At 40.6% G+C, this 23,740-nt stretch overlaps 1 protein-coding gene and 1 long non-coding RNA gene across 6 annotated transcripts in view; one reads left to right on the forward strand and one right to left on the reverse strand.

The window, feature by feature from the left end:
• LOC119729527 (zinc finger E-box-binding homeobox 1-like) overlaps positions 1-23,740 on the reverse strand; it is a 33,190-nt gene that overhangs the window by 8,995 nt on the left and 455 nt on the right. For 2 of the 5 annotated variants that reach the window (XM_038202120.1, XM_038202119.1), the window contains exons 1-2: positions 4,097-4,361; positions 229-540 (exon numbers count right to left, since the gene is read on the reverse strand). In XM_038202120.1, coding sequence (XP_038058048.1) covers positions 229-540; positions 4,097-4,247 — 463 coding nt within the window. In that variant the 5' untranslated portion in view covers positions 4,248-4,361. Of the gene's footprint in view, positions 1-228; positions 541-4,096; positions 4,362-14,141; positions 14,163-16,771; positions 16,961-20,667; positions 20,817-23,740 lie in introns of those variants that run through there. The other 3 variants (XM_038202123.1, XM_038202124.1, XM_038202122.1) reach the window with 3 other exon arrangements.
• Positions 8,444-14,502, forward strand: LOC119729528. Its single transcript, XR_005271251.1, has 4 exons — positions 8,444-8,522; positions 10,997-11,217; positions 13,485-13,605; positions 14,161-14,502. It is a non-coding gene; the product is annotated as an uncharacterized LOC119729528 (long non-coding RNA).

Below are 23,740 nucleotides of genomic sequence, written 5' to 3' on the forward strand. Positions count from 1 at the left end.
TTGTCATATCCAATTCCACTGTGCTGATGTTACCTAGGTCCCCCCCCCCATATTTTTGGTTTTTAAATGGCAACGCTTAAAATCCCAAACAAAGTAGAAGTGAAGAAAATGTCTAAAAAAGCTGCAAATCCCCCTCCCTAAAAAACTTCCTTTTAAAGAGAAGTCAAAAACAAAAGTTATGACCAAATTCTCCATAGAATGAAAAAAAAAAATTGAATTCGAGCATACCATTACTGTCATTGTCGATATCGTCTACTGGCTCAGGATAAATCACTGCTGTGTCACTGCGATTCAGATACTCCTCCAGATTCACCCTGCTATCCGGGTCCTTGCCCAACTTCCCCAGAGGACTACGTCTCTCCACCCTCTCTACCCGGATGTCCTGCTCGTCTTCGCTGAAGCTTTGGTCCCCGGTGTCGCTCTCTATGCCATCGCTGTTGCCGTGGTAATTGGAGTGGCTGAGGGGGGAGGGGCTTTCGTCAGTGTGGTCGCTCAGTTCATCTGGGCTGCAGGAGCTAGCCAAGTCCTCATCAACTTCGCCTAAAAGTAAAACAAAAAATATTATTTAAATGCAATGTTTTTTTTTCAATTGCAGATGCCTCATGGTGACCAGCTGGACTCATTTGTTTCAGGTGACAATTGTAATAAAATCAACCTATTCTTAACCAGTGTGTTTTGGTTGTTTCAGAAGTTCACTTGCAAGTTTCTTCTTCCCCTGAGTTTTGTTTTTATTTGTTTTTTACTTTGTTTTGGGAAGATTTGCTTTTTCTTTGAAGTGGGTATTTATTGTAATAGCATAGAGAAAATTTGACTTGAAAACATGTTTCATAAAATGCCTTATATTCAGCAACCTTTTGTTTTGCACCTGGGGTGAATTCAGGGAATAACCACAACCATCAAAGATCTTCCAAATCTCTCAAAGGATTTTGAAAGATGAAACTTATAAGCTGTATTCAGGAAAGTAAATCAAAGGAACTGTAACTGTTCAATCACAACTGTGTAAGGATTAAACAATTAGGGGGATTGGGCTTATGCGTTTTTTTAGTTCACTGACATTCAGTGAAAGTGAACTTGTTAATTATCAACGCAGATGAATGACAATATTTTTATTTTCCAAATTCTTTGAATTCTTAACTGCCTCCCCCCCAAAAAGAAATTCTTGCAATGTAGGCCTATACGCTATTCAGCAATAACTGGCCGCGAGTTTTCCAACATTGATACAACATATCAGGTCATCCTCGCATTGATTTCCCTCGCAATTCTCAAGTCATTAGTCTGCTGATGGTCCCGGGAATGGAACCGTTATTGCATTAGCCCGACTCCCCGCGGTATGTTGGCGGGGCAGCCGACTGGAAATTTGTAGGACAACGAAACATGCTTACACTTGCCAGCTTCCATAGATTCAACATTGCATGCACACAAGCCACTGATGGCCAATGCACTGGAGACGTTTATAGTTTTAAAGTGCAGGCCACTCGGATTGTGTGGACAGAGGAATCACTTAATTTAATAGGCGAGGGTCTTAATCTGAGCTTGATTGTTGGTTTGTTATGGTAATCATTGTAATTTGGAGGGTTCCTCAGTTCAAGACACTCTGTTGGCTGATTGCATTCTTTTAAACGTATTAACTATTAATTATGTAAACTAAGTAAGGTCACAGATCTGTGTCTGTGTGCATTTGTTAGATGGGTGGTATTTCGTCTAATGATTTTATGTTGTGCATGACGTGGAACACGTTAAATATAAAATTCCATTTTGTCATGTCAACAAATTTACATTTTGTAAAGGGTGAAAACATTCATCTTTCACAAATAGACAAAGCATTTGTTGAATATTAAATTCAAATACTTGTAAGGAAATTCCCAATTTAATTCAAGAGTGATCAACAAAGAAAAAAAAGCATGCTCGACACCACTTTAATTCAAGAAGCGAGCTGTTTGTTTCACATTCAAAATAACATATTCTGTTATTGACTCAGCCCCTGGCAGATGTGCACCTACAGACAAAAACCCTGGTACATCGACATGCACAAAGCGGATAGTTATATTACAGAAAACAATAAAGCCAGGGCTTGTGTATAGCCCAACACCTGTTCCCACTAGCCCAGCCTAGGCCCCACTCCCCCGCCCCCTAATCTACCAGAGAAAGGGTACACCTTGCAGAGTGGTGCCAGCGTGTCTGGGCCCGCCAGCTTGCTGGCTATTCAGAGTACTGGACTCAATGCCGCAGTGAATGATTAACATGATTAAAGCCTTGCCCAACACCTGATGGTAAAGAGACTGTAGTAGTGTGTATACACTGTGTGTGCTAAGGGTGCAGGTGATGAGGAGTTGGGGGGGGGGGGGTGTAAGGACTAGGAGAGGGGTATTAAAGAGCCATGATTAGGGTGATGATGATGATGGTTTTGGGGTAGTGGTGTGAAATGGTCCATCTACATGGTTTTCGCGCAACAAAGGGGTCCGGGACTTAACTCGGGACAATACATTGCCCTCATCTAGAAAAGGTCACACAGGATGAATACTATACATGTGTATGGATAATTTAATTCTTTTTATAATCAATGTATTGTACGGATAGAGTCACTCTCATCAGGGCATTCAATTATTTAATAAAGTAATATAAATTATTCAATTATGAAATACATGTAGGCACTGATTCTTTATTGGATGGGATTATCGGGATACAGCAAAGCTGTTTTGTTGTTGTTAAGAATGAAATAAAAACTGTTGTTCCATTTTTTCATAAAAAATGTGTTGATGGTTGAATCATAGTTTTTATGACGTGATGCATTTTACATACATGTACATGTAGCATAAAATTACACAGATAAAAAAGAGAATTGTTTATCATGCATATGCTCTTAAGGCTTGCTTTTACACTGCTATCTTCGACTCAATTTCTCTATTAGAAATTATTTTGTAGTTAAAAAAAAAAAAACCACCAGCACACCTACAGTACCGGTAACTGGTTTATCAGGCCTTCCATATCACCGAAGCCTTGTTTTCAAAGGACAGATGTTCATGCACCCAAGAGGAAATGATCCTGGCCCAAGGTGAAATCCATTGTCAGCAATTGAAAGGGAGACCGAGAGGGAGAGAGAGAGAGAAAGTATTGTGGGGAATACACCAGTAAGGTTGGCTGTTCCGATGGACCATTAGGGGACGCTTATCTCCCGGGCCAGACAGCCAGACAGGCTCACAATTGAAGACTGACTCTCAGAATTAGCCATTTGCCGTAAAAGCAGCAGAAACACACTCGACATTCAAATCGACATACCTGACAACATTTGGAACTAGCAACAAAAGAACATGTGCGTTTCTGCTTTTGCTACAGACATATAAATGATATGTAACCTTATTTTATTTGCAGATGGTTAATATAGATGTAGGTTAGTTGATTTGAGTGGAATTGGCTTTCCCGCCATACGCAACTTTAGGTCTTTTGTTGCTCAAAACATAGTGGCCAGCTAGGTGTAGACATTTTCTTGCAAGAAATTTAGTGGGTCGCTGTGGTCTAATAAGTAATGGTTATTGTGTTCCACATGTGGGTTTGAACCCTGACGGGAAACGTGGTGCTTGTGTTCTTGGGCAAGACACTTTACTATAATTGCCTCTCTTCACCCAGGAGTGTAAATGGGTACCTGTGAAGGTAGAGACCAAATTGCGCTGATCTCGAGCTGCTGCAGAAAAATGGTCTCATTCCTGATGAACAGGGATAATAATCGTAAAGCGCTTTGAGATGTTAGGTATAAAGCGTTATAAGCACCACATTATTAATGTTATTATTATTATAAAAGATTATAAACTTCTTGTAAAACTTCCATTCCACAAGACGCATTGTCTTATAATAGCCATGCAACACAGGCTAATACATGCGAGTTGAATTATGTTTGATTATCTGTCTGAATTTAACACTCAATGAGCTGTGCGAAATTCTCACAATTGTAAATTGCAAGAGCAATCTCGCTAAAAATAGCACATCTGATTAGAAACCGTTAAAAAAATGTAAGACTTAAAAGTAAACACATTACAAGTACATGTACACAGAGCATGTTGTCTGGCAAGACAATAAGGTAGCAACACAAACTTGAACTTACCAAAAAATTTAGCAAAATGACCAGGGAACACAAGCAGACTCCTACATGTTTCTCCTGGCATGTTTTCACGCATGCATCCACAAACCAAGCACTTCAGTGAATCACCTCTCTTCTTTCCATCCCTGAAGCCCCTTATTTCCACACCGAACATCCAAGCAATTCACCTGACAAGTGCCATCACTTAAACACAGACCCACGTTTCACCAATGAAATACCTCTCTTACTAGCAAGCCTCTCTCACCTATTCAGAAGCTCCGCTCAGGTGATAAAAACCTGCTCACACAGGTAACAAAAGCCCACACGGTGACTTCCTACAACGATTTCTACCTGTCACTTGTTCAGCTCTCCCCCCCCCCCCCCTCCATGTACACAATGTGGCTTTTAATCCTGCCAGGCATGCCAGGTGTTTTGTGATCATTGTCACCCTTCTCAAGGTAATGATTCCTGTCCTCAGTGCCCCCACTACACCAATGAGACAAAGAACCGGGCAAGCATTTAAGTCCAGGTCTCCATGCAAGAGAATCCTTTGTGTGGGTGAGAGTGTATCCCTCCTCATTCCGGACAATACCAGGGAGAAAGTTAGCTGAGGCCACAGAAAAATGGGAAATGCAGGTTGTGAAGAGAACAAAAGCACGCTAAAAGCCTCAAAAAAGTTTCAAATTACTGTACATGAGTGACTTTCAGAGAATTTAGTGGGGACTGCAGCTAATATCTCTTGAAATTTGACATCATATACACCAATTTTTTTGTCCTGCGTGCAAGGCTATTTAAGATAATAAAAACCTCCCCGACCAGTTTCCATTTGTCATATTCAAATCCTTTTTCTAAAAATGTGAATAAGCATGCCAACACACAAAAATTGCATCACAACATTGATACTAGTAAATATTACCCAATTACCGGTATGCAGCGGTCCATATACAAAAGATAAGCAGTTCCATTTAACCACACAATTTACATTTTACCTGCCACATATGCCAGTCCTTTTTTTTTAATTGAACAAAGGTTTTGCAAACTGTATTTTCCAGTCACACGCAACTAATTTCCACGGACTGAATAACTCTCACCCAATTCATTTAATGATCTAGAGATGGAATATTAACTCCAGATACATAATGAAAACTGTAAACAAATATGACTGGCCGACAACCAGATGTTTCCAAGTAATTGGTCTGAAACTTATCTCTCCCCATGCCGGATGTATTTCAAATAAACTCACTCGAAAAAAATTAGAAAAACCTGTACACTGTATTATAAGCATAATTACATTGCCCAATTATTCAGCAGTCCATATACTGTGTCTTTGTTGTAATCTCAAGCTGATATTAATCAGTTAAAAGGTGTACAGGACAGAAACACCTGTTCCCAGCCCAGGGATTAATAACAGTTTTGATATGGCTGTACACCTACAGCATAATCAATAGCATGGTATTGGGGACAAAGGACAACATATCCCGCACAAATAGTTTTCCCCCAATACGCCAATATTATGCAGTAATTCATGATAAGATACATGTAGATCTAAAAAAAAAATTTCTTACAATCTTCAGATGCAAAATAAGCTTTCTATTCTTGATTCTTTAATAAGTTACATGCAATTTGGTGGTGTTAATAAGTTTGAACTGCAATTCCTAAAAATTCATTGAGTTAGTTGTAAGTTGTTAATGTTCAGTATGAGACCATAAATTAATTAACCACCACTGCCTATCACTGAATCCTATTTAAAATGGAACATTTCGTTGGTCTTGAAAGTACCCCCAAGAAAAAGAAAAAAACACAATCCTGAAATTGGTGTATAAAAATGTGGCAGGTAGACCTATGCCTTTTTGGAAACACGTCCATTTCATACCTCGATTAGGAGGTGAGAACAAAAGACACAAGGGTACTACACATACAAACAGTTAAGCCACACATGAACTTCTTAAAAGGGGCCAACTTAATTTCACAATTCCAAAAATAGCCCAACTTGTCGGAAAAAAACCCTGTTTTGATGATTTTAAGTAAATAACACATAAACAGGTAAAAATATAAACTAAAATTGTGACAGCATGAGGGCAGAAGGAGTCATTGACATCAACAATTTTGTGCAGTAAATTTGATAACAACCTTTTCCACAGTGATTTAGTAAAAAAAAAACATAATAATATTTATCCTCTCAGAAATGTGATACAGTGCTAAACAGGCATCATTCTTACAATTCCCCCTTTTTTCTACATCTTTTTTCAGCTTCTGACGAAAGCAAATCGACCAATTTGAAAAATAAAATGTATTTTTGTAAACCCACCAAGGTAAGGGGGGAAAAACAGAAAGATTGACGAAATGAACAAAGAAACACAGACGTGGGCTAGTAATAATAAGTGGGGAGAAAGGTAGACCTTATGGGCTCACTCCAAAACTGTAGCAATCCGTTTACATTGTCAACATGCAGGACAAAAGGACTGCACTTCCATTCCACCCCGTGCGCCTGGCCTGACGTCATAAGCGTGGCAGGCGGGTGGGACAAAGGACTCCGATCAGAGAGGGGGAAAAAAGCAGAGCAGCCGGTGTGCCGTGAATAGTCACTGTATTCACACCTGGTATAAATATATGGACCTCTCTCCCATACTCCCAGTCCAAAATAAATTATGAATGTTGATTTAACTCCGTCTGACCATTTTTTTTGGTAGTTTGTTATTGCTGGGCGTCCCAAACAAGGTTCACAATGGCTGGATACGGCAGGAAAATAACTATTTATAGTCGTATTTTGATTAAATTGGATGTAAATTTATATTTAGTTTTTGCAAATAGATCATTTCCATTATTATAAGTCAGTTACTGAAATGAATTGTTGGCAAAACAGCAGCTCAGAAAAACATCAGAACTGAATGATTTATCAGCTCAAGTTTGATAATCAACAACTTGCTTTAGTAATAATTAAACTGACTTATTATTTATGGGCGAATTTAAAGATTTAAATTTACAGCATTTTAATTGAAAAAGTCTGCATACTTTAAATAAGATGCATATCTGATTTGCCAAGTACTTACTTAAAATTAGTTCAAGTATCCACCTTCTACAAAACAAAGTCCAAAACACACGCACAAGACAATATGCAAATTTCTGCTAACACACGCATAAGCAAATATGCAAATTTCTGTTCATCACCTTACAGCCTGAGCAGACATGCACACCAGAGAAAAACAAAGTCCCACACGTTCAGCATTAAAGACCAAATCCATCCAAAAGGAAAAAGCAATCCACTTCAGTCCCCAGCTCCACAAGTCCCCAAACAGGAAGGCTTCAATATTGGAAGCGCTCTCAATGAGCATTTCAGCGCAATCTCAAGATCCATATTAAAAAAAAAAAGGAAAAAGAAAGAAAGACATATTTCTGCAGCTCGGGTCTCGGGCCAGCACTCGTCACAACTCCCCCATGAGATGAAGCAGCCAGAGAGGCTCCACGCTGGCTGGGGACAAAGCTGGGGGACGGGTACTACCCTTTGCCAATCCTTAACTTGCTAGCTCGGTCTCCCGTTTCATCGTGTATCAAGGCTACACAACAGACAAGATTGGGGTCAAGAACTCGGAGATCCTGGAGTGCTTTTGTCACAGAATGAGAACAAACACGACTCCTCATCAGTACCTTCTCCAATGTCACCAAACTTTTTTTTTTATAAATTATTTACTTAGTCTACTTTCCTGATTTGATCGTGTCGCTTTAAAGACCATTAGAAATTCATAATGGCTTTTTGACATCCTTCTTCTTGTGTCACAACTCAGAGCTATAAAAACTATGTAGTATGATCATGGAGGAATAAGGTATGATAATGCATACACAACGAGTAGAGTGACACAGAGCAAGATATCAAGAGAAAAATGATATGATAACCCACATACTTTATGTTAATTTGGGACAGGAATGGCATGCGATGAGTTCACAAGCTAACTGCAGAAAGGTGATAAGTTAGCTTTTTTGCCCATAAATGGTCAAACAAGGGAGCCAGCAGAAGCAAAAATTTGCTTTTAATTTCTCATTGAAATTCTGAGGGCAGTCGTCAAGCTCAAGTGCTCACAATGTATTCACTTATACCAACCACACATAACAGCAAAAGATGGATGGATGTACAACTCTGATTTCACATCACTTTAAGACAATATCCTCCCTGAACAATAAACCTGAAAAAAAATATTCATACACAAATCAGCCATTCCAGAAATGTTGCTGTCAAATTTAAATTGCCACCACGAATTGATTTCTGGCACTTCCTTTCCTCCCCCAATGCAGGTCAGAAATCCAGAAAGATCACAGCCAACCAACGAGGAGAGCTCTTTTTTCCCCTTTCTGTCTTTCTTTGACTGGAGACACTGGTCGCTGTCTGTCTTGAACGAGTGGCGTCAGGAATCCTCCTCCTGGCAATCACAGACAGCGGAGGGGCTAGGTGATGCTGGTGAGTGGTAGGCCAGTCCTCTGTCAAGCCATCTCTCATCACAAGATAATTGTTTCAGTTATTACTGGCACTCAGGGGTATACATCAACCCTCCAGTATCTCCAAGCAACAGCAGGAATCACCTGGCTTGCCAAGTTTTTTTTCTCTCCCTCTTGGGTTGATATTTATAGAGTCAGGACTATTTCAGGAACCGAAAATTGAATTTCCCTCAATCCTGCTACTAATTGATGTGGGTTTGTCCTTAACTAATTGTTTTGGGGTTTATACCATCATATAATTACATGCTGCTCAAAATACATTTCATATTGTAACAGAAATATTCGCCTAGTTGAATTTAAGACTGATGATAAGGCTGTGAAACAACTGTGTAAAAAAACGTGGTGAATTCAAAAGGGGTGCTCCCCTTTTAATGCTTCTAGCCCCAAGAGGATGCCCCGTTTTGAAGAGATCCTTTAGGTACAAGAGAACATCAAGGAAAGGGTCGGTTGTAAACACTAAAGCCTTAGGAACCCTTCATCCTTAAAGCCTGATCTTAAATGTTTACAACATGGAAATCTGTAAAACATGTCAATCAGATATCTATTCTATTAAAATTTCAGAAAACCAGCCCACAATAACTAAATTGCATTATTTTCCAATTCTATATCCTCTAGGGAACTTTGCTATTGCCCCCCCTCCAAGTTAACAGGGATGAGATATCAATTGAAAAAAAGTCTGAACATTTAATGAAAGGTCTGAAAGATACATTTTCTCTTGTTAATGCATATGTCTTTCTCTCGGATTAAAAAAAAAAATGTGATTTCAGTCAAAAGTCTGAAAAATCTCATGCCTGAATAGAATAGAATTTTGCAAAGAGAGAAAAATAAATACAGCAATCATATGATACAACATGCAATTAACATGGTACAGAGTGAGTCACTGCTAACGATTTCAAGAGTTTTTTTTTACGGAATCCAGTTGATTTTTGCCATCTGTATGTACATGATTGGCAGTGAGGAAATTCAGTCACACTTGGGGAGAGCCTGTCACAATTGGACGCAGAATGAGTGTAATGGAACATTTCCTGCAGCAAAGTTTAAAGCCCTTGAAGTTTTCTTGACAATGTCATTAGGGACATCCCTGTATCAGCCCACACACGTATCAGGGATCTAACTATGAATTAAAAACTTAACACATTCTGATTATACAGTCCTCTGAAGTCCGATATATAATTAAGTTCCTGATTTTTGCCATTCTGTTCATCATCCCCTTTTACTTCAACTTTGTACTGTTAGTTCCATTTACAGGATTTTTTTGTCATCAGGAATTCTTTGTCAATGTCCTTAGCTACAAATGTACAATGCTGCATAACGTACATGTATCAGACATGCAACTGGGAATTTAGGAAAAACGAGGAAACTCCAAACCACACATGACTTTGTACAGTGTTTTCAATTTGTAATGGCATTCATGAGAAGTAAAAAACAAGGAAATCAGCAGATCCGAGGAAAAGATGCATGCCTGATGTATGTATACTAGTAGGACCCTTAAATAGATTAGGTCTATGTATGTAAGTAGTTGAAATGAGTTTTTGTAAATTCTCTGTTAAATCTTCACACGTCAGAATAGTATAAACAAGATAACTGTGGTTTAGTTTTTACTTTCTAGTCCTGCTAGCCATTCACCATTTCATTCACCTTTAAGTCAGGAAATTAAGTAGACAGCAATGACATCATCATGGTTAACTCAATCCGCCAAGTTAATTAAAACTCGTAAGGGATGTACCAAAATGGCAATAGGAACCAGGGCAGTAATCAAGCAGACAGGTGTTGAGCTGTGAGGAAGCTGTCAGGCTTCCCCTCGTTTACCTTTCTTTCGGGGTGTGCCAATTTAGCAAAAGGAACCACACTGGATGTACCCACCTAAGCAGCACCTTAGGCTCAGGCACGTGGGCCTGTTAAAAATTCCACAGTTGCTCTATCATCGACTTCCTTAGCAAGTTCACCAGTTAATCTTAAAAAAGAACTTGATAATGCAACATGGAAGTATTAAGTCTGACAAATCCTCTTAAAACTTTCCAAATGGTGACCAAGACGGAATCACAAGTACATGTATGTATTAAATTGAACTTAAACTGCTGAGCAAATTTACTCTTGGAAAAACTCCAGACACAGTGTCTGGTACTTTTCTTCCCACTTATGTATCGTTCCATGGCACCAATCCATCGGTGATCTATAAACTAGATTCCCCCGCTATACCCTGGCCCCAATATGCAGCCAGTGATGATCCCCTCCTCCTTGTAGAAAAGTACAAGTATCCCCTGTCTTATTTGCACTGTTCAATCACATCTCATTTCATAATTCCCAAATAATATCGGGCCCTCGTGTCTAAGTCTCTTGCAATCTGGCACCAGCCAATCGCGAACAAGATGGTTGATTTCAAAATAAAATCTTAATATTGAGAACTCTTTTTCCCCCTTCTCTCTCTCTGCCCAGATCCTGCCTCGTCTAGAGTACCATTATACGGCACATATATACACCTGAGCCAGTTAGCCTGGGCAACAAGCCGAGGCTCGAGACAAACGGTTGGCAACTATGGAGAGGCCTGGAGCCTGCCACGTCTTGCCAACCCTCCTGCCTGCTCGCTGGTAGACGCGTTCTGTTTGTTCGGCTCTTGAAAAGTCGTTACTGGTTAGACATTACGGACCCAGGATTAGGTGAGATGCACTGTTGATGACCCTTGAACATGATACAATGTCCACCAGTCTCTCACTTTCTCCTCTCTTTCTCTCTCTCTTTTAATTTTTTTTTTTACTTTCTTCCTTTTAATATTGCTCCCTCAAGATTATGGCTTTCTGATCAATAGCCCCTTGCGCAATTGTAGACTTTGCATCTTTGTACTATCACTGTTATGACATGATTTGGCAACACGTTGGTTAAATGACTGATGGACATATCTATCACTATTAGGAAACGGCTGCCATGATTGAGTGGGAATCATGCTCACTGGTTTTTCGGGAATGATTCCGAGAGCCATGAGAAACAGCAAATGTTAACACAACATCAAACTTCCTTCTCACATTAAGAAAGAAAACACAGTCTAGGGTAAGGGTTAAGACGCTCGCCATTGTCTGACGTACTTTTCCCCCCAGTACGCAGTATACCTATCATCAGAGCCGGTATATTGTTAAGTAACCATTCCCTGCCCAACCAGCCGTTTTGTCTCCAGCTATTTAACCCCTTACAAGTACCTGTGCCTGATTATCATCCAACCAACTGCAAACATTTCCCCTTGCGTCATCTCAAGAAGGCCCACCTCAAACTTGCCCTACTTTTGGGGGCCAGAACTTGACTTATTACTCACTGCCTTTACCCTGCCTGTCAAAAAAAGTGGTCAAACTTTGTGCAAAGCTCTCTTACTTTCGTCCATGACAAACTAACACCCATAAGAGGCACCTGAAGACAATAAATGCTCACAGAAACCAGTATTATTAGCAACCCAATCCCCCCTAAACTTACAATACTATTGCATTGATCAACAAATTGATCAAAACATTGTCTCATAGTTTAAACAAACCTGATACAATTGAATGATTGACAACTAAACGGATTGATTGATTTACATGTACATGTATTTGTTTATATGTTTATATATTGATGAGTAACAACTGACTGGCTATAAAACTTGCTGACTGAATGATTGATTCCATTAAATACACCCTAGGTAACCGTGAACAATTTTAGGAATTGCCTAATCAAACCTACAAGTATAAAAGCCAGCATGTGAAGAAGAGTAGTCTGGTTTGAAAAATGTAGTCAGTTACTGTTGAGTTTCTCTCTTCTATAACACAGTTCGAAAACTACTCAACAACATATGTAGGTCAACTTGAACAACAAATCAAACTAGCATAAGTGTGAACACTCCTATTGTGTTATTTTGCGGTTGTCCCTGACATTCTAGTCTCGCTAATCTATCAGGAAACCAGTCATCTTTTGCCAAGATATCTTCGTTCAGTTCCACAGTTGTTGAGCCTATTGTTTTCCTTACCCATGCACCACACCGCAATGGTGGAAAGTAATTAGCTTATTGATCATACAAAACCTGATAAATGATGGTCATAAACTCCTAATTGATTGCTCAAGCTGGACTTTTAATGGACAGACTTCGACGGGTAGTCTAGGTAAAACATTGGAATATTAACCAAAATGGTTTAACGCTACACTAGATATAGCCTGTGCATATTTCATTAAAACCACTCATCCGTCGTTATGCAATGGAGATGCTGTTATAATGGAAAGCAGGTGTGATTGTTGTGGTCATCCAAATTTCTGATGAGGGTCAGGCACAAAGAAGTTTGCTTGATTAGTCACCATCAAAGGTGTGGGGTTTGGCATTGTAACAGGAAATGGACATTTCCTGTGTTAATCCCTGTCCAAGTTGCAAAAGATTTGAGTTAGCAATTATTTTACTGCAAATGTGTCCACACAACCAATGATCAATATCATTTATCCCCAATTTCTTATTTTACAATTGGTATTTCAAATTCTTGTCTCACCTGTGGCTTCAGCCATGCATAATTTTTTAAGAAATCAAAACATTTCCCCTGAAAACATCTCGGCCCTAACTTAAGACAAGTTTAAGGTTGTTATGATTTAATCAGTTAATTACTGGTCTGCTGTGAGCGGCTCCGGGGAAATCTTCCTCTAGTCATAGTTCAACTGGCCTCTCGGGACTCAGCTCCCCACACTGCAAGCATCGATTCAAGAGACGGAGTCCCGGGTATAAGACGAACCCAAGGAGACTTTGAAACAAATCCATCGCGGGATACCTGCCTTGAATCTTAAACACCCGTCACCCATTAACCACAGCGTCCAGCCGGGCGTAATGATGCAGAGCGCGTTAGCAGAGAAGTGCAAACTACTTTCTGCCTTTAGATTTATCAGCCTTAATTACTCATTAATAACTTCTTTTATTCTAATCTAGCCTACCGTCAGACTGTCTCCTCGATTAGCGAGGAAGATGAGGCGAGGAAGAATTTGCCGGGACAGAAGGCGCTGGAGAGGGATCGTTACTGTCGCCATTCCCCCCGGCTCCAAGAGTACAGGTACGGGGTCAACGCTTGTGTATCTTATTGGCGAGATTTGGCCGACAGTTTGGCACAGTTGTTGTGTTAACTAAACTCTGTCGCAGGTAAATAATGCATCGCAACATATCGCAATGGTCCCAGATGAGATGGGAAATCGGTTTGCGAACGCAGTCTTGCCTGACCTACTTATCAGCTCATGCAGTTGGGGTAATATAATTTAGCACAATCACATTTGGGAATTTAAGAAAAAATTCTTAAATACAGCTGTAAATTTTTTCCCATTATAGAAGTGCCTTCTGGTTTAATTAAGCTTTGTTGACTGACTCACGCGCAATCCAGATTCGATTCTATCCATTTTGTTTGCTCTTCCTCCACTTTTATTAGTGATTCAGTACTATGATTACTCATTTATGATATTTTTGTTAAACAAGGGAACATTTTATTCCCAGAATGGAATGAATGATTACTGTTACCGAAAGTTTGGTTATAGTTGATTGAAACATGCAATGTTAAAATAAAAACTCTGAATTACAGAAAATAAGTGGTTTCCATACCTGTACTTTGGCACCTCAGATCTGAAGAAGATGAACAATTGTAGAAGTTGATGAAGATCACGGCAGAGCAATGCAACAAAAAGTAAGAAAAACAAAAAATTATTCAAGAGGTAAACAAGAAAATTGTGAGAAGTTTGTGAGAACACAGCAAGTTGTGAACATGACATAATGTTTTGAATTGTTCAAAAGATGTCCTATTCTTCGTCGAAAGTAGAAGTGAATGAGTTGGCATTGGTGTCATTGCTATGTCAAAACAGTTACAGTATTCAAATTGGAGTTTGCAGAAGTTCTTTCATTTTCTGTAGCAAACGTCTAGACCAATATTATGTTTGCAAATACCTAGGAAGGAAAAATGAACAATGTAAAATTTCTAATATGATTCTTATCTAGCACAACCATCAAATACATGTACAGTGAAGGTTGGTGTCAGGTACGAGGGTGGTGTCACGTGCGCGTACATGCGGCCGTATTTAACAATGCAATTCTTCCTGATCACGATTGCAAATCTCCGAACATGGAAAGGCGTCATTCATTCTCCATGACCACATGCAGATCATGTGACAAGCAGCATTGCGAAATATCAGGGGATGTTGCCAACAAAGAATTAAATCGTGTATAAAAAACACCTTACTAAAATTTTAACGGTAAAACTGAATCCATTGAAAATTATGAAAATGCATTTTCGATTGGAAGCGAATTTGTTTTTAAAGGTAAATTGGTGTGGCCATTATGATTTTGAGGAACTACTAAAGCGCTGTTTCGCACTTTGGATCAGAAAGATTTATTTTTGTTGACATTCAAATTTCTCATAGGTGCATATGAGAACTTCAAACATACATGAAAATGCTTAGTTACTGTCCAACTATCGCAGCTCCTATTTTTTGGAACTACTTAAGTGCAAAGTCACCAATGATTCCGTTACAATTAATAGCCACGTGTCTCATGGTTAACCACCATCACTATCTTATTAAAAAAAACATACCAAATTAGTTATGGATGAACACATGTCCCAAAAATATTTTGCAATTTCCAAAACCGATTGAACTCCCACAAACATCCATCAACAAACATCTGTATACATGTATACCTCCAAACTGCAACCAATACACTTGGAAATTCCCCTCCCGCCCTGCAAGATCAAATAGTTGAACACTATCTAGAGAGATGAGGCATTTTGTGGAAATGCTTCATATAATAATAGTCGCACCTCAGTAATTCCCCATAGTTGTTAATGAGTTCAATGCCTCTGATTTGTTTTCGCTTCTCAAGACGGCGCATGCATATTCCCGCGCTGGCGGTTTTCTTTGACTACCCAAATTCAGCAATCATCGAGAAAAGTTCCCGGGATGCCAAACTGCTGGATTATTATTACCACTCGGTCTTTTACCCGATGAACGGATCCATATACATGTGGAAGCCATAATTATTACTCATACATGCGGTTATATTCGAGATGGTGTCATACTTGTTTCCCCTGTTTGGCCTGATCGAACTACCTGATGGCCTAACTACCGAAGGGCAGGTTATCCTAGGGCACAGGCTGTACATAGGGAGTTGTACCTAAAGGGAAGAATGTGGCTCGTGGACGCGGCGGGGTCCACGGTTTACAAACACACACACACTCACGAGGGGAAATTACATTCCACGTCATGGCTGAGAATAGCCGCCCATTTCGCTCTGTAGTGAGTGAGTATAGCGCGAAATCACACCCTTGATTCGGGTCGAATTGTTTCGGGAGGTGACACCCGGACATGATTTCTCCAAACTCTCTAAAATGGTTGCACAATCAGACTAGGACTTGCAACTTTCTATTTTCACTTTCCATGGGACCCCACCTTGACAACACTCCTGTTGTTTTTCTGTCCCATGCCCGACTCGTGTGACACTAGGTATTTATATGGAACTGTAATAACCGCAATGTGACCGCACGGCGATTTTTTTCTTCAACAAATACATTGTAGTACATGTAGATTTTTTTTCAGCGTGTAATAAGTAGAACTCGAAGTTCGTACCTGTCGATGCCGGAGGTTGTTGCGAAATGTTTTATTTCAGCGAAAGGGACTTTCTTTTTGCAGAATGCAGTGAGGAATGGGTCGTTTTTCGATGTCAGTTGAGTTGGGTAAAATCGGAGAGATTCTGCAATCCAGCTACGTTGCAAACTTGAAATATCACGTAGGCCTAATCTCCACTAAAAAGGCCAGACAAAAATGCCTACAGTTTCTTGTCAAATTACTCCCCCCCCCCCCCCTTGTTGGGTAATAACCGATTTCTCAATTCATGAAAGTGATGTAGTATATTGAATCAATGACAACATAAAATAAATTCTCAATTTACGGTTAAATAAAGAAATTGACTGGAACGGGGTTGGAACCTGCGACCGTTGTGGAATACCGTACCGGCGCTCTACCATTTTGAGCCAGTTTGAGCATAGTTTGAGCTACATGTATTTAGTTCTAGCGTCTACCAAATTGTTAATAAAAAAGTTTTAGTTTTTAGTTTCTGTGTGGTGTAGGATGTTACTCTCCACCGGAGTTATAACTTAAACTTTATTTTTGTTAGTTGTGAAAATGACAACATAACAGGTGATACACAAAACCTTTGAGCCAACATCACGTGAAAGAGAAACTCACCCGACATATTGTAGTGGGAACAATTACGCGTTGAATACACAATAATTACCGACCACGGCGCGTGACCCAACTTGACCGCTAATATACAGCTAAACAAAGCCGGCAGGACCACGCGTCTTCCGCAGGCGTGTCAACCAACGAGTACTGTTTGGTTTTGAACCGGCAGTGGTACCCAAATCAGGTACACTGTGGTAAACGATTGAAAGAGAGAAAAAATATAACAAGTTCAAAGTGTTCTTGATATTGGTTTCCGGTTTCGCAGACAGCAGCATGCTTATCGCTAACGCACATGTACTTGCGGCCCTCACTGTGGCTGTATCTACTATCTACACAACACCTTGACTGTGCTCACCTTCAATAAACAAAAGCTGTGAAGATCGTCTGTAGCCTAACGGCCTTGTTTACCAAACATCAACTTCCTGGAGCCGTAGATAATTACCACACTTGTCTAGTCTGTTATTTTTCCGTTGAATTATGCGTCCATCAACTTCAGTTCCATAAACCGAACTAATTTCTCTCAACTTAATCCATTTACTGAATGACTTGTTGGTGACAGCAATCCCGGATGCAGTTGGTGGAAACTGGCGATAATATTGCAACAAAACGGGACTTTTTTGGGTAAAAAATGCAGTGACGTCAAGTCTGGGACGTAGGGATTTTCCCGTTATCCAGTGTTTAATTCAAATAATGATTTCACTAGAGGCGTATCCCGTAGTAGGATGCATTATCGACTTTCTCCGAACACTTTCAATAGCAGGAAATCGGGCAGAGCAAAAACGTGTCGAAATTCCCGCATCACAAATATATATTTGTGGCAAATCACAGTATTTTTTGGTCATTTTATGCACTCTTAATTTGTCAAACTGTACAGCAGATTCTATCACAGTGGTTAAAGAGGAAGAGTGAAATTTCTGACAAGAAACAAATCTGTCTTGGTTGAGAGACCAGACGCTAAAATCAGGAACAAGGAAACATTAATGTTGCCAGAGCGGAAACAAAAGTAGACAAGGTTGAGTTTCTGATAATGCAAACTGGTTTCCATAGTCATTACGAGCCATGACATTGATACCTTTATCGTAGCGTCCCACCACAAGACTTTAATATTTCTTCGGAACTTGAAGCACCTTCGAAAGTTGGTTACAGATCCTGATCGTCTTGTTTGTCGTGTCTTTGCAAAGGCCATCACCTGGTCTGGCCATTAGCGGCCCGCATTGATCTTCGATACCAGAGCACTTCACCGGGAGCCGTAGTGAGTGATGAACCAACCGTTTTAGGTAACACAAGAAATATCAGTCGCGAAGAATACACGCACACGTGTACACAACAAACCGAGATCCACTTTCTAACATTCCCTCCCGAATTAACTACCTAAAGAGGTGTATGATTCCTTGCCAAGATAAATAAACACTATTTTGGGGGTTTCTAAAAACTCTGGTGTTGTAAGAATCTGTTTGGACCATGCTGGTCTATGCGATCACGATGCGATCAACCTATTTGTTCAGATGGTTGACCGATGAGTGTTACGCGTGATTGGAAGCGATCAATTAGGTATGCGAACATGACAGTGAGTCGCTTGAAACACGGATCCGTGCTTGAAACGCATGAGACGGCAGCAGTTCTCGCTAAAAGTGCATAAACATAAACAAGTGCATGTTGTGTACATGATGCATGCTGGACATAAACATCCAATTTGCCAGGTACATGGAAGATAGATAGTCATAGACACAAGCAAAATTCACCGCCCATCAAGAAATTTGCACGCACACAATTACAGTTGTGATTTAACTGCTCAATAAAGGGAGAGTGTTGAATCAATAAAGAAAATTGACATTTAAATTCGCGGCAAAACCATCCAACATTTGCTGTTTTTCACGATCAAAATAAAGCTTTAACATATACTCATAAATTAGTTGCTAGAAAAATTCACAAGTACCCTAGAACTGAACACATTATGCCTTCTTGACAAAACAACCCCAAAATAGAAACCTCATCAGTACCGCGTCCAAGACAGAATTGGGATGGGGCGTGGTGATAAAAAAGTCCGCATTTTCGCTCCTCGTGTAAAGAGTAATAATGGCCCCGCAATATATACCATATTTGAGCATAAAAATCTTATCTTTCTCCACCGGAGCTGGGACGGCATGCATACCTCGGCTGCGATGCTATTATATCTCCATTCATACTCGCAGGTGTTGCCTAACCGTGTGTGGGGCCAGGGTGCACGTTACAGCGAAGTCAAGATAAGGGGGACATTTCGGGTATTCAGGCCAGAGGGGCCTTATCGCCAGGTTCACGTGGTATTTTCCATTCCACATCATCAATATTTCATTTTTATGTGGGATCGAGTCGAGGTTTCTGTAGTACAGAGGTGTGTAAGTCCTCCCACACTTGCCTGATTTCAGGTTTTTTTCAAATAATATATTGACACCATACATTGTGTGTAAAGTTTCTTTTATACCTCAAATTTCAGGGGGAAAATGTCAGACATCCGTGTGTATAATGGCAGACACGATATTCTTCAGACTTCTGTCTGAAAGCAAACTTTTTGAATCTGAGAGAAAGACATTATCAGTGTAGAACGAAATACATCTTCCAATCTCATCTAGTTTCAAATCGACAACTCCATCCAGAGTATAGGTCTAGTGGTAAAGGAAAGGGAAAATGCATTGAACCTTAACGTGTTTACTACATGTATATGAATAAACTATCACAAGCTCAGAAAAGAATACGTATACATGTATTGGGAAGTTGGGTGAATCATGTAGCTTAATTGGTGAATTACAAGTACAAAGAAGGATCCATTGTCATTGTCCATTGCTGGACAACGGACTTGAACGGAGCCCCTGCAGCATTGATTGAACACCGTTATTGAACCTCGGTTGAACCAGTTTTTTCAACACTGCAATAAAACCAAAGATCGAAACGTCCGAGCATAGAGCAAGGAAGACGTGGCCAAATGGGTTCTGCCGTGATATGTCACAATGAGCTACTTAATATACTGAAATAAAAGTTGCGCCACTCTCTACTGCGGAGTGAGACAATTGATTAGGACCGATAATACAATAATCAAGACGAGCACTACTGAATTACAATTTACATACTAGCTTGAAAGCTCCAAGGTTTCAATCTCCAGTCAAACATTTCTCAAGACTGTCACGTGAATTGTCATTTATCGTGGGAGTGCGGGATTACCCCGAGCTTGCGGTTGGGCAAACAAAACAGCCGTTTAGGCTACATCGAAAGTCAAGGTCTAGAGTCACGAAACATTCTTTGCACTAATTTTCTGTAAACAAAAACCTTTATCTCAAACCATTCTGGCGATCATGATTTACAGATCTACTTTTCTACTATCGGCGAAAATGTCTAAAAGGAATGTGAACATAAACATGAACATTTTCTCAATTGAGTAAGAAAATAAAAAGAGAAAACAAAGCATGCATATAAATACCACATCGTTTGGTAAATCATTCGTCGGTCCTGCAAAATGTCAAGTTAATATTTCAGCGACAGGTTGCTGGTTCGATTGGACAAAATTATAAATAACCTAACCCCACTCTGGAAGATGAAAATAGATATCTAGTTTTTGAGGCTAAATAAATTTGTAGCATTCCCCAAATGTATCGTAAACCCAATGCGGAACAATCAGAATATCTTCCGCCAACCGTGACGGTGGAGAGTCGACCATCCCCCTCGGCTGACGCCCCCCGATTCTTCCCCGTCAACGCGATCGCTCACCCTGCCTCCTGACCCGCTCCCTCGCACGGGCCACTCCTAATGATCACTGATCAGCGACCGGGAACGATATAAAAATCACCGCATGAATTAGCTGGCTCCAGCGAGCTGGCGACATGACAGGATATATAAATAAAGGAGCCGAGAGAATGTAATCAATTTACCAGAGTGGCACCGGTGAAGAACAGGTAGCCCCACAATCATCCTCTGGAAATGTCTTGCAGAACGTCATCTCACAACTCAACAAAATAACTTGAGCCAGCTGCGCCGCAATGCCAGGCAGCGTATATACACACAGCGCGCTCCCCAACATCATCATCATCTCCCCCCGCCCGTGACAGACCATTTACTAGCATTAGATGTCCGGACTGGCTGGCGCCACTGGGTGAAATATGGTTTGGACCACCAACGGTCCAACATTACGACGGATAATAATAAACCCGCCAGGTAGAGATGGCGTCAGGACACCACTTCGCTTGGGGTGCCCTATTAGATTCTCCCAAGCATTACACTTTTACATGTAACACCTGCCGATAACTAAACAATACGACCGACATCTGGAAGATGGTCCCTTGATTGGAACATTCGCACCCCCTCTGGAAGAAGCAACGAGACTCGAGACAACCCCAGTCACGACGGGACTGACTCGAATACGTCCCGAGCCGGAAATAATGCGTCGCTCGACACCTCACGTAAAAACTCCAAGACCCTTGCTCGCGGGCACACAAAGAGGTCACATTGGCGACAATGTTCTTGGGGCGCCATCTGGGATAAGTGCTGCCCCAAAATATCACCTGTGTAGAATGACAGCTGGTCCAGATTGGAAACATTGACAACCTTGGCGAACGAAAATCTATACACAATCACCTCCCAGTTCTTCCGTATTTCTGCAAAAATCTGGGATTGCTCTTAAATGCTCCTTCTAACCGAATTCCCACCGATTCCCCTCCACAAGCCCAAGGGTTCATGTCCTTCGGGTTCGTCGATTGTTCGTCTCAATTGATGACTTCCTTCAGAGACCATTAGTCTACTTTGAATGTTGACTAAAATCCCAGATTCTTCTCTGATCTGAACTACTATAACTTTGTTGCTTGCAGACTGGGCATAATCAAACTTAAAGGACGATCCTAAAGTAATTGAAATAAACGTCTTTAACTGGTTTACCCAATATGTTTTTTTAAGGTGATTGTGTTGATGTTAAATGATGTCCAAGTTTATAGAAAGCGCATCCGTTCTTAATGATGTCCCATTTTGTTCCATGCATGTTTCAAACATTAATTTTAATCAACACAAAAATGCCAAATACAGCAGTAATTCCTGTTAATAAAGTGTGCCATTTCATAACCAAGTTCTCCACATACCATTTCCATACCAAGTAGACAAAAGAAACGGAGAAACAATTCCCATGGGCAGAATGTGGATGTGAAAACGAAGATGGTATCAGTTAATTTAAACCACAAAGGAGATATCCAAGACAGAGGCAGCGATGGGAGGACACTAATTGGAAGCAAGCGGATGGACGCAGGGAGAGAGAACACAGGCCTGCTTGCAAGATGTGCCCAGGCATACGCCGGTGATAAATACGCACGTTTATACAACCAAGTGACCATCTGTCCTCTTCTCCACCGTTACTCCCGCGTCAACCTAGGGCGCGGTGAGCCGGGCACACTGTTTGAATTCACACAAAGGGGGAAAGCGTCTCGACCGCCCCGTCCCCACCGCGCACCGTCCCGGGCGAGCGGAGCTGCCTGCCTTTTGTTCTCTGCCGTTCACCTGCGCGTGGAACAAATCCACGTTCGTTCGTGGCAGCTGTCAGTATAATTCTCGTGGCTCATCACTGTTTTTTGTTGGATGGTTGACAGAAATTCTACCAAGATTTCAATTTCTCGCAAGAACAGTAATCGTATTCATCACTTGCTTACACAATTTGTGGTAGTCCACAAATACGTATCATGATCTCTACAAATTATTTAATTAAACTCAAGGCAGACGCAAGCATACTGTTTGTTTTGGTACAACATAACTTGTAATTCGTATTGGAGATTCAGACTGAAGTATTTATCAATTGAAAACATGAATGAACAATATTTTAAGTTGAATTCTATCACCGGCTGGTTGGAAAATGCTTAAAGGCATTATTCATAAAGCATAACCTGATTTGCAGATGCCCTGCAGAAACAAAATGATAAAAGCCAAACGAAACCGAAACTTGGAGATGGACCATACAGAAAATGAGATTTCAAATGAAGCATGAAAGTCATAAATGAAAACACCGTTGCGGATGCTCTAAAAGTTATTAAGATCACCAAAATGTTCCAATCACAAAGAAATATGAAGACGAGATATCTACACTTTTCATCTCAAACCACGGCAGTACTTCGTGAGTAATCCGTCCTCACCCCAAGATAATAAAATATTGCACCGAGTTTTTTTTATTTCTTGCCGGCGGCGGCTTGGCTGCGAAGCGACGGCGCAATTTAGTAGGCCCATCTGAACTACCTGATTGCATTTTTACAGGTTAATGATATTCATCTTCAAAGGGGCCGGTGGTTTTTTAATTTGCCCGCCGTCCCGGGCCGATAAAAGGCGCGCACCGCTCGCCAGCACTCCGCCATAACACGTGCGGCTAATTACAAGTGAGATGTCGCATAGATTGCGCCAACAAATTCAATCAGCTCCCACTTTATTTTCGTGAGTGAAAAACGGTTTACAGAAGAAGAAAAAAAGTGTACCATCTTGAAAAATTGCCGAGCCTATGGACGGTGAGGCAGGACAGCGGGCACTTTAAGACGGCATCTCCCAAACAGAATACTACAAGAATTAGACAACGTACTATAGCCTGTTTAAAATCTGACTCGAGATTATCACATTTGATACCTCTGCCCGGGAAGGAATTCGTTTTGCGGCATCACTTTATCTCAATTTAGACCGCCAAAAATTTTGTTTCTACCCACAAGAACAATTAATAATTGACTGCATTTTCATATCGGCCCGCCAGACGGCCAGGTCGCCTGTGCATCCAACACCTGCGTCCGGATATGAATTATGCATGAGAGCGGCTTTTTTTTTTCATTTTTAGAGAGGGAGAGAAAGAAAGCTGTGCCTTACCACTCACTGATGCCTAGCCTAAGGCATCGCAGCCAGCACAGGAGACGCGCTGTGTACGCCAAGTACGGATGCATGGCGATATGCATGCCCATTGAGCCAACAAACAAAATTATGATTGGCATTTTTAAA

Source organism: Patiria miniata, unplaced genomic scaffold (genome assembly GCF_015706575.1).
Source record: "Patiria miniata isolate m_02_andy unplaced genomic scaffold, ASM1570657v1 HiC_scaffold_21, whole genome shotgun sequence".
Lineage (NCBI taxonomy): Eukaryota > Metazoa > Echinodermata > Asteroidea > Valvatida > Asterinidae > Patiria > Patiria miniata.